General features: G+C 25.6%; 1 protein-coding gene across 11 annotated transcripts in view; it reads left to right on the top strand.

Annotated features, from left to right (window-relative positions):
- PIP5K59B (Phosphatidylinositol 4-phosphate 5-kinase 59B) overlaps positions 1–11938 on the top strand; it is a 50144-nt gene extending 38206 nt beyond the window's left edge. For 8 of the 11 annotated variants that reach the window (XM_085656222.1, XM_035874028.2, XM_035874030.2 and 5 more), the window contains one exon: positions 7339–7651. In XM_085656222.1, the coding sequence (XP_085512348.1) occupies positions 7339–7583 (245 nt within the window). In that variant the 3' untranslated portion in view covers positions 7584–7651. Of the gene's footprint in view, positions 1–748; positions 1555–7338; positions 7652–11036 lie in introns of those variants that run through there. The other 3 variants (XR_014982013.1, XM_085656223.1, XM_035874032.2) reach the window with 3 other exon arrangements.
- Positions 11939–12500: the final 562 nt, after the last annotated feature.

The following is a 12500-nucleotide window of genomic DNA, read 5'->3' as shown; positions in this document are numbered from 1 at the left end:
GTATTAATTTTAATCCGATTTGGAATTTTTGTTCGACGTTTCTTTCATCTAAAATAATATTAAAACTTCAATACAATTTGATAAATAAAATTTTTCATTGAAAAAAAGAAAATTGTATACAATGGCATTATTATTATTATTAGTATTATTATTATTATTATTATTATTATTATTATTATTATTATTATTATTATTATTATTATTATTATTATTATTATTATTATTATTATTATATAATTTATATATAATTTATATATGATAATAATAAAAGAAAAGCAATTATTAAGTAGTATGTAATAATAATATAAAAATGTATTATAAAAAATTATTAAAAAAATATTAATAATAATAATAAAAAAAAAAATAATAATAATAATAACAATAATAATAATAAATAGAAATTAAATGAATACATTGAAATAAAATAATATTAAGTATGTAGTACAATTTTTATGTTACGTTATATATTTATTAATTATAAATAATTTAATTCGAATCACGAAGGATTCGAACGACGAACAAAAAAGAACGATAAAAATAAAAAAAAAAAGAGAAGGACTTTGGAACGATCCGAGTTGCGAAGAGGAGGGGTGGGGTAAGGGGCCTAGGGGAAAAAGAAATTATAATTTTTCTCTGAAAGCTTGCTTTTTTCTTTCTTGTTTTTTTTTTTTCTTTTTCTTCTTCTTCTCTCTTTCTCTCTTTCTCTCTATTTCTCATCAAAGATTTTTCTTTTTATCGAACAAATCAGGAAATTCTACAGCGCGAGTGAACGTACGCTGTTTACGACTCGTCGTCGTCCATCTCCTCTTCGTCTTCTTCTTCTTCTTCTTCTTCTTCTTCTTCTAAAAAATTCTGTCTATCAGTATTCTTTCCCTCTCTCTCTCTCTATCTCTCTCTCCCCCTCTTTTCATTCTCTCTCTCTCACTTTCTCTCTGTCTGTCTCTCTCTCCCTCTGTCTCTCTCTCTCTCTCTCTGTTCTACGTCATCATGTGTTCAACATGTATGTATATCGAGTGATGATCCGTGGACTATAATGATCGAGCTGCGACGAATCATCGACGAGCAAGAAGAGACTCGTAAAAAAAGAAAAAAAAGAAAAAAAAGAAAAAAAAGAAAAAAAAGAAGTAAAAAGAAGTAAAAAGAATTTAACAACAAAAGCAAGAAAGAATGTTTGAAATGGAAAAAAAAATAAAATTATGAAGTAAAGAAAAAAAATTGAGTGAAAAAGAGATGGAGAGGATGGGAGAGAGGGACAGACAGAGAATGAGAGAGAGAGAGAGAGAGAGAGAAGAGAGAAGAGAGACAACGGAAAGGAAAAGAGAAAAATTGAGACAAAAAAGAAAGAACAGAAAAATAAAAAAAGAAAAAATACTCTATCCATTCGAGCTTCGATCGAAATTTTTTTATTTTCGTTTCTTTTTTTTTTTTTTTTTTTTATATGTGTATGTATATATATATTTTTTTTCTCTCTTTTATACTTTTTAAATAACTCGAATAAAATTCATCTCTGTTTCTGTCCTTTTTTTTAATCCTAACGATCCGACATGTTTGAACTCTTTTCTTTTTTCTTCTTTTTTTTTGTTTTTTTTTTTTTTTTTTTTTTTTTATTCTTGAAATTTCGAGAAAGAGAGAGAGAGAGAGAGAGAGAGAGAGAGAGAGAGAGAGAGAGAGAGTAGTTAATTTTTCGTACGGAAGGAAAAACTATCAATCAATTGTTCGAGTGTCAAAGCATTTTTCATTATATATATATATGTTTATATATATACATTCATATATGTATGTATTTATACATGTATATGTATAATTGTTTTTTTCAACGTATATATATATATATACGTATATTTATATATATATATATATATATATATATATATATATATATACATATATATATATATATATATATATATACGTGGATCAAAAATTCTCTGTAGATGAATCGAATTATTTCTAATATCATTTTTCTCACAAAAGATGATATTAAAAATAAATAACACTTTTTCAAAGACTGTTCAGGCCAATTTTATTTATAGATCGTAAAAGGTATATAATCCTTTGTCTTGTTAAATTGCAAACTTAATAAGATTTTTTTAATATCTTTCAGAAAATTTTTGCCACGCTTAAGAATTTACGGTCCATTCTCTAAATGATTAATTTCTTTTCTTTTTTTTTTTTTCTTTTCTTGTTGTTTTTCTTTTTTTCTTTTTTTTTTTTATATACATATATAAGAAAAAGAAATACAATCGACACTCGTATTTGTTGATAGCGAACTTCGAGAGTTACGAAAAATTGACATTGTTTCAGCGAATAAATAAATTTCAATTCTTCGTAAAATTATGTCAAACGTTAATTAAATACAAGTACACACACACACACGCATACACAAATATATATATATATACACATATAATACGCAGACATATTTAAAAACATGTAAAAAAATTGATCGTGATGATCGTCGGCCTATTATAGTAACGTAGAAAATCGTGCGATCTTCGTCTCGTCAAAAAAAAAAAAAAAAAAAAAAAATAAATAAACAACAAGAAAGAAAGAAAGAAAGAAAAAAGAGTCTTAAATAAAAATAAATATAATATATGCGTATTAAACAGCGAGAAGATAAAAGGGAAAACAAAAAAAAAAAGAGGAAAAGAGACGAACGAATAAGAAAAAAAAAAGGAAAGAAAGAAAGAAAATAACAATATTGGAAAAATAAGAAACGAATGCGAATCGATCTGTAAATATCAAACACTTGACGTAACACGTGCGCGTTTGATCGGTCTTTATAATGGTATCAACAAAATCAATATATATATATATATATATATATAAATATATATATATATATACATATATAAATATATATATATATATATATATGTGTATATGAGTGGAATAAATCCCTTTTGATTTCCTAATTTTTTATTAAATAGTGTATCTACGTAATTAATATCTCTCACTTTATATATACATATACATATATATATACATATATATATATATGTGTGTGTGTGTGTGTGTGTGTGTATGTGTCATGTTATGCCTGTACCTTTCACTGTATATGTAATTAAATCTGTTCGTACGTGCACGTTCTCACACCACTCACACACACATTCACTCACTCACTCAATCATAAGCACACTCACCTACTCACGATAAGCAATTGATGACAATTAATGCGATCCTGTATAATACATATTGATAAAACTTAGCAGTGTAGGTGGAAAGAAATCATATGTGAAAATAATAATAATTATAATGATAATAATAATGACGATGATGATGATGATGATGATGATGATGATGATGATGATGATGATGATGATGATGATGGCGGTGGTGATGATGAATAAAGGGGATGAATGTTTCAATGCCGTATTATATAAGCAAAACTGAAAAGAAGTGTAATCGTCAAGTCGTTATTGTCATATTATTAATATTATTACTATATCATTATTATTATTATTATTATTATTATTATTATTATTATTATTATTATTATTATTATTATTATTATTATTATTATTATTATTATTATTATTATTATTATTATTATTATTATTATTATTATTATTATTATTATTATTATTATTATTATTAATATTTATATTATTAAAACGTAATTACAAGTAATACGGCTAGTCGTCCTCGACGAATATTCCGCGTTAGAAAAGAAAAGAAATGAAAAAAGAAAAAAGAAAAGAAAAAAAAATGAAAAAGAAAGAAAGAAAGAAAAAGTCAAAGAAAAAACATTGGAAAAAGGCCAAAATGTTGTTCAAACGATACGTATTAATATTGTATATAATATGTGAACACGTATACAGGGTGAACGAAAAGTTTCTAGGTGGGTCAAAAGGGTGGCTCTTAGGTTCTGTTTTTTAAATATCAATTATTATTATTATTATTATTATTATTATTATTATTATTATTATTCGAGGTTCTTGTAGATCAATTTTTTTTTTTTTTTTTTTTTTTTTTTTTTTTTTTTTTAATTAAGAACTAACTTTTTACACTCGCCTATGGTGACTTTTCAAACCATCCTATATTGTATATTAAAAATTATCCATATGTCAGTGTCGAACGCTTTGCCGAGAGAATTTGTAGTTGTCCTTGGTGATTTAAAAAAAAAAAAAAAAAAAAAAAAAAGAAAAAAAAAGGAAAATAATTACAATGATAATAAAAGTCTAGTCGCATTCGTAAAAAAAAAAAATCTCTCGATTTGTGGAACCACCAGAGATGAAGCTTTACTTTAAGGGGAGGAGGGTGGAAGGAAAAGAAAAAAAAATAGAGAAATAGAAAAATCGTTATGCCAATATTATTTTCTTTTTTTTTTCTTTTCTTCCTTTTTTTTTTTTTTTCTTTTTCTTTTTTACATACAATATAACATACACATATAATGTACATATACATACACACACACACACACACACATGTATATATATATATATATATATATATATATGTATGTATGTATGTATGTATGTTTGTATGTACGTATTGTATGTATATCATAAATGTATGTATATCATAAATGTATGTATATTGTAGTATATCAAAAAATTCTCTGGAGGAACTTGAAATACGAGAGAGAATTAAAAAAGAAAAAAAAAACCTGAACTAAACTTCGAGTTCGTTAATGGTTAGTCGCTTTTTCAACGGTCATAAAGAAAAAAAATAATACAAATATTCTACGTGCTAAAAGAAAAAAAAAAAAAGAAAATAAAATAAATTGTGTGTATGTATGTGTTTCGTAATAATGTTGATTGTGGAAAAGGAGGAGTTTTATATATATATATATATATATATATATATATATATATATAAAACTCACGTATATAAGCTTTAAAACGATTTGTAGCTTTGTTAAATTCTCTTCGACGTTTTATCTCGTTAGGCTAATATTAATAAACTCCAAAATCAAATCTCTCTCTCTCTCTCTCTCTCTTTCTCTTTCTCTCTTCTCTTATTGTTAAATAAAAAGAGAGAAAAAGAGAGAGAGAGAGAGAGAGAGAGAGAGAGGGGAAGAGAGAAAGAGAGAGAGAGAGAGAGTTTTCAAAGGCCATAATATTTTTTTATCGAACGATAGCAAACGTAATTTGTCTGGTCGTCGATGTAGAAAAAAAAAAAAAGAAAAAAAAAAGAAAGAAAGAAAGAAAAAAAAATGAAAAAGAAATTAAACGAACAAAGAAAAGACAGAAACAAAAACTGATCGTTTGAGTTTCTATGTTTTTTTCTTTTTTTTTTTTTTCTTGTTTCTTTTTTTTTTTTTTTCTTTTTCTTTTTTTATACATATATATATTTTTTATTTTTTTCTATTTGTTATATTAAATTAATTAGTCAATTAGGTTTATTTACATCGTGTACTCGTATAACTGGCGAAAACGAAATTGTGCGATCGATTAAAATGATCTAAATAAGTTTTTCTACGATGAAAATGTTTTTTCTTGTCAACGTGGCTGTCTCTACGATATAATTATAAAATTCGATTAATTTTTATCGATCGTTATTGTACTCGACAAAAATGGAAGGTTAGAGGAAAAAAAAAAAAAAAAAAAAAGAAAAAAAGAGAGAACACTAAAAATCGAACGACTAACGAAAGTCGATACGTTTTCTTGAATGACATAATAAAAGGAAATGGAAAAAAAAAAGAATAAAAAAAAAATAAAAAAAAAAAAAATAATATTAATAGTAATAACAATAATACATCGAACAACGATATTAAAAATTTAATCGATAATCGATCGATCGATCGTTCGTACGATCGATCGATTAATCGCAACTATACGTACATTATTATTATCTCATTCGAAATAATTCCCTGTAATAACTTATTATATTTTCGATGATCGTTCCGAAAGCATTAAACCGGCATGTTCTTCTACTTCTACTTCTTCTTCTTCTTCTTTCCCCCCTTTGCCCCCAACCCCACACCCCCACCGGATCACACCCGCTCACCCATTCCGTCGTTTAATTAACACTCGATTATTTTTCCGTGAAAAAATATATGTGTGTGTGTGTGTGTGTGTGTGTGTGTGTATGTGTGTCGATATCCGATTGTGAATATATTTTGTATATTTCCGATGATTATTAAATTGATCTAAACAAATTATTACAATTATTATTATTATAATTATTATTATTAATTTACTATAATTTAAATTATTATAATTGCAAGTTTTTTCTTTTCTTTTGTTCTTTTTCTTTTTTTTTTTTTTTTTTTTTTTTTTTTTTTTTTTTTCATTTTAAGACATTTCGACATTTGACTGTGAATTATTTAAAAAAAATTAAAGATATCTTTTTCTATGTAACCCGATAAAAAGTATATTTATATCCTTGAAAAATATTTCTTTTAGAATGTCATTCTTGATGTTAAAAATTACGAGATTTAATATTTTTTTTTTTTTCTTTTTTTCTTTTTTCTTCTAAAAAAATAATTCGTGATTAATTAAGAGCAAATGAGAAATGCAAAGTTATTTAGAAAAAATGTGTAAGCACATAAAGCGTGTTCTTTTAATGCATCGAATGAATTCCTATTATTTAGATCAATTTCATAATCATCGGACTCATTTGATATGTCGTCCCTTATTTGTTCTTCTTCGTATATCATTGTTGTTCTGTGTGTGTGTGTGTGTGTGTGTGCTTTTTTTTCTTTTACAAAACGATGACGTCAAAGGTCCAAGATCTCGAGAGCCTTAACCTTCTGTGTTACATTATCGATGTTTGCTTCATTATTCGCACCTTTTCTTTCTCTCTCTCTCTTTCTCTCTTTCTCTCTTTATCTGCAGATATTTTTTATTGTCTTTTCTATCATATTTCTTTGTTTCTTTCTTTTTTTTTTTTTTTTCTTTTTCTCTTTCTCTTTTTCTTCTTTACTAAACCATCTCACATTTTGTGATACTGTTTTTTACTACTACCATTAATGCCTTTCTAATCTTCATATTTATTTCTATTAATCTTTTTTTTTCTTTCTTTCTTTCTTATTGATCTAACCTATCTCGCACAATCCTCTTTTTATTATTAATATTATTATTATTATTATTATTATTATTATTATTATTATTATTAATATTGTTGTTATTATTATTATTATTATTATTATTATTATTATTATTATTATTATTATTATTATTATTATTATAGTTTGAAATGTTTCCGCTAAATCTTATTATTTCTCCTTTTTTTCTATCCTTTTTCTTTTTTCTTTCCTATTTTTTTTTTCTTTTTGTTTTGTTTTTTCCTATCAACGAGAGATTAAGACAAAAATTAATAAGGCAAATCGAAGGTAAAATTGTCACAGAAGGTTAAGTGATATATTTTCTATATGCTCTCGACATACTTCAGAGACGTACGAGCCAGATCAATGTTGGTGGTGGTGGTGGTGTGGAATCGGTACTATTGGAACAGAGATCATCCTTCTCGATGTATCAACACTTGAGGAGCAGCTTAAAACGCACCGGCTCAAATCACGTTGCAATTATGAGGACCATGCAAAGGGCACTGAATGTACGACGTCGAGAACCTTGATGATTATAATAATAATTATTAATCATTCTGATCATTATTATTTAATTTTAATTATGATCTAATCTGATCGAGAACGTGACGAGGATTCTTCCTTAATCCGATCTGATTCATATTAATTTTTGAGAAGAAACAAAAAAGAAAAAATATATATATATATAAATATATATATATATATATATATATATATATATATATATACACTTAATAGATAATTACAAAAATAATGATAAATAAATATATAAAAAAAAAAAAATATGTTAAATTAATTCCAACGATTAATGGAAAACAAAGCAATCATTTAAAATGTATTTGTCATTATTTTTGCAATTATATTTATATAGATATATAAATATATATATATATATATAATTATGTATATGTATATATATATATATATATATACATATATATATATATATCTCGCATACACCCATCTTAACTAAACAAATGAGATCGGTTTTGATCGAGTTTTCATTTATCAATTTTATTTTATTTTTTTTTTTTTTCTTTCCTCATAATATTTTATGAGAACTTTTAAAAAGAGAAGGATCATGCCGGTTTAATATCTTTGACGATGACGATGACGTCGATTTTAGGCGCGAAAAATTGTACCCTTTTGAAATTCAAATTCTCATAATTCGGGCGTATCTACTTTAATGAATCTTTCGGGCGAGAATTTTTTTTTTTTTTTTTTTTTTTTTTTTTTTTTTTTTTTTTTAATGTGAATACATCGCATAAGAATCTCTTGTTTTTTTATTCTCCATTTTACGACATATCGATAAGCTTGATTCGTAATTGAAGAAAAGTAAATAATTAAATGAATAAATAAATAAATTTGACGAGACAAGCGTGTTCGTCGAGATCAACGATATTTATCGTTTTCAGGGAAAAGTGAAGAATTTTTATTTTATTTACGTTTTCACTTTTTCGTTGGTTCTTCATTATTGTTTTTTCTCTTCTTCCATTTTTTCCTTCATTAATTTATTTCTATTATCATTTTACTTTTTTTTTTTTTTTTTTTTTTTTTTTTTTTTTTTTTTTTAATATTCCCGTTCGTTCCTTTCTTTCTCTCTCGTTTTTATTTTATTTTTCTTCTTTCTTTTTTTTTTATTTATTTTTTTTTTCTTCTCTTCTCTTTCTTCAATTTTTTCCTTCCTTAAATATCAGTACTCTTTTAATTAATCATTAATGTAACATTTTATTATTAATATATCGTCGTATGTATACGATATGGGAAATACGTAATGATCTAATGATGATTTTATGTTCGCCAAAAAGTAATTTCAAGGAAAAAAAAAAAAAAGAAGAAAAGAAAAAGAAAAAGAAAAAAAAATAATAATACAATATATATGTATAAATAGGATTTAATATTGTATATCATATTTACACGTTTAACTCACGTGTATCACATGTTGTAAATACATAAAAATCGTTCGTTAATTATTATTATTATTATTATTAAATAAGCGCACGCGTTTCTCCCGAGAAATTGACGAGTGAAGGAAAAGGCGAAAAAAAAAAAAAGAAAAAGAAGGAGAAGGAAAAAAAGAAAAAAAGAGAGTAAAGGAAAGAAAAAGGGGGGAAAAAGAAAAGGAAAGAAAAGAAAAATAAAAAAAATAAACATCGTAACCTCGCGTTTCCTTGCGAGTGAAAAATTATTCTACGTGAATTGTAACGAGAGAAGCATTTAAAGTGATTACTCGGAGAGATATTATTCGGTTCTTTTTCTTCTTCTGGCTTTTAAGGATTTAAAAAAAGAAAAAGGAATAAATGAAATGAAGAAATGAAAAAAATGAAAAAAGAAAAGAGAAAGGACAGAAGAAACGCTTAATATAAATTAAAAATGAAAAGAAAGAAAAAAAAAATTGTATCGCTTTCGAAGAGACGAAGAGAGAGTGTGTGAGAGAAAGACAGAGATAGAGAGAGAGAGAGAGAGAGAGAGAGAGAGAGAGAGAGAGAGAGAGAGAGAGAGAGAGAGAGAAAGACAGAGATAGAGAGAGAGAGAGAGAGAGAGAGAGAGAGAGAGAAGTAGTCCAAATAAAAATTCGATTCCATAGATAGAATCAAAAGTTCCTAGGCAATCGATTAAAAAGAAAAAAAAGAGAAAAAAATAAAGAAGAAGAAGAAGAAAAAAAACAATTACTCTTCCTTGAGACTTTATTTTTTTTCTTTTTTTTTTTTCCTTTATAATATTGCAAGCCTAGTAAATTTTGAGCCACACCCTTCTTGTATCTTCGTACGATTCATTGGCATAATTCAAATAATAACAATTTTGTATCTTCGTCTCTTCGATGCGCCGTTTTTTAAATTTGTTGTTCAAATTAATTAATTGATTCATTGATTGGTTAATTAATTAATTAATTAATTCGCTCTCTAAGCGATTGTATTTTTGATTACGCCATCGTACCGAGTAAATATATATATATATATATATATATATATATATATATATATAAAAGAAAAGAAAAGAAAAGAAAAGAAAAGAAACGAAAAAAAAAAGAAAAGTAATAAGAAAAGAGAAACGAAAAGCAAAAAGAACGATTGTAAAATCAGCCGATTTTGAATACTCGACAATGTATGAATGTGAATATTATATTATTATTATTATTATTATTATTATTATTATTATTATTATTATTATTATTGATATTAATCATTATCGTCATCGCCATTATCATTATCATTATCATCATTTAAATAAAGCAATGATTATTCTTAAGATTAATGCTCTTAATCATTGTCTGTCTCGCTCGTCGTTCTCGTACAAATTTTGTCTAGCATTTAAAAATGATCTCGCTAACAATATTTATCTACCTCTTTCCTCTCTTTTCCTCTCCTTATCTCTCCTCTCTATCTCTTTTTTGCTCCACTGTCTGTCTCTATTTTTTTTTCTTTTCTCTCTCTCTTTCTCTCTCTCTTTTGTTTATACTTACACATGTCGATTCTATTCTCCTTTTATTTTCTTTTAATTTATGGAATTTTCGTGAATCACACTTTCGTGAATTATGATTCATGGAAAAAGAAATGATCTGTGATCAAGAATACATCAACGCATGAGATTCATTTTCAAGATTCAAAATTCAAATTCGCTTTTGACTTTCCTAATTGGAATTTAATGTCTATACATATGATAATTTGAAATTGTTATTTAGTTATTTTTTTTTTCTTTTTTTTTTCTTTTTTTTTTATATGAAATAAGACCAAAAAAAAAACGATAAAAACAATAGATAATAAAATAAAAATTTACGAGGATAATAAAGGAAGCGTGGATAAATAGAAAAAATATCTGAAGTGTGCACGAAAGTGCGTTTCACGACTACGTTGATTTACTACGACCTATGATTTTTCACGTGACACTTACTCTCGGCACACTTTATTCTTTTTTCTTTTTTTTTCTCTTTCTTTCTTTTCTTTTCCCCTCCCCCTTTCTTTTTCTTTTTTCTTTTTATTTACTTTTGAATCGTTAATTAATTATTCTCATCCATTCTTTCGTTTTATTTTTGCACCCTTTTCAGACCCACCTGTAGAAGAGCGTTCCAGAGATAATTTGCATGAGAGGGAAAGAGAGAGTGAGTGAGTGAGTGAGTGAGTGAGTGAGTGAGTGAGTGAAAGAGAAAAAGAAAGAAAAAAAGAATTGCAGGAAAGAACATGAAAAAAGAAAATAATGATACACCCGAAGAAATCCAAAGCTGCAATGCGGAAAATATTGATATTAATGTAAGTCGAAATTTTATAGATGTTAATTGTGTAATAATGAAATCGATTTTTTTTTTTTTGTTTTTTAATAATATCGGTATACGAGGATGAGGGGATATTTTCTTTTTTATTTTTTTTTTTTCTTTTTTTGTTTTGTTTTACTTAAAAATCATTCGTATACTCTTCCTTCCTTCTGGCGTTTTTAAATGTGCTAATAAATGTGGAAGATATGAGAGAGTATATTGGAATGAATTAGATGATAGAAAGAGAAACAAAAGAAGAAACAGATAAGAGGATGGGATCGATCGTATTATTTATTAAAAATATTATTTCTTTTTTCTTTTTTTTTTTTTTTTTTTTCGAAACACCTAGAGTGTTAAGGTGATAACAGAGTTCAAGAGACTTTATGAGAAGAATTATAAAATGAACCGACAAAAGGATAACAAGTTTAATCATTCTCTCGTTCTAATTAATTAATTTTATTGAAATAATTTATTAGGAAAGATTCGGCAAAAGTTAAAATGAGAAAAGGAAAAAAAAGAGGAGGAAAAAGAAATAAAGGAAAGAAATTTGTTCCTAAATTTTCTTTTAACGCAAAAATTTCTTTTTAATATATCGAATGCGTATAGATATTTTTTGTTAATTAATTATCTTTCTCGTTATTCTTTGTCTTTTAATCGTCGTCTCTCTAATAAACGCATTTCTTTCGTATTAAATTACTCACAACATATATATATATATATATATATATATATATATATATATATATATATATATAATAATAATATATGGGGCAAAAGTCCCTAGGTATAGATCAAAAAATCTTTCCTATGTGATTTGTAAAAATCAATTGTTCCTCTTTTTCAAAATTGTTTTGGAATAAAATTAGTTCTCTTTGTTTTTTCCTTTTTTTTTTTTTTTTTTTTTCTCAAAAACCGAAAAATTTACAAACCCAGCTTGTAATTTACGGGAAATCTATACAAGACGAGAAACCGAACGAATCTCGAAAAATATTTATTTATTTAATTTTACAATATCACGTAGGAATCCATTTTGGTGCACCCATAAAACTTATGGCCAATTCTTGTATAATAAATTTCAAAAAATGAAAAAAAGGCGAAATCGCGCCAGTATTAAAATCAAAAGGTTGTGCGTTTGCATTTGTTCTTTATATATATATATACGTAAAAAAATTTATTTGTTGTTTATTTGTTTTTTTTTTTTTTAAGGGGTTGGGGAGGTTGGGAGAGAAGGGTTTCGTTAACGATCGAGTTATATATATA

This window comes from Vespa mandarinia, chromosome 3, assembly GCF_050613455.1.
Source record: "Vespa mandarinia isolate Hongniang chromosome 3, ASM5061345v1, whole genome shotgun sequence".
In the NCBI taxonomy this organism is placed as follows: Eukaryota; Metazoa; Arthropoda; class Insecta; order Hymenoptera; family Vespidae; genus Vespa; species Vespa mandarinia.
This window is presented reverse-complemented; position numbering and strand designations above follow the sequence as displayed.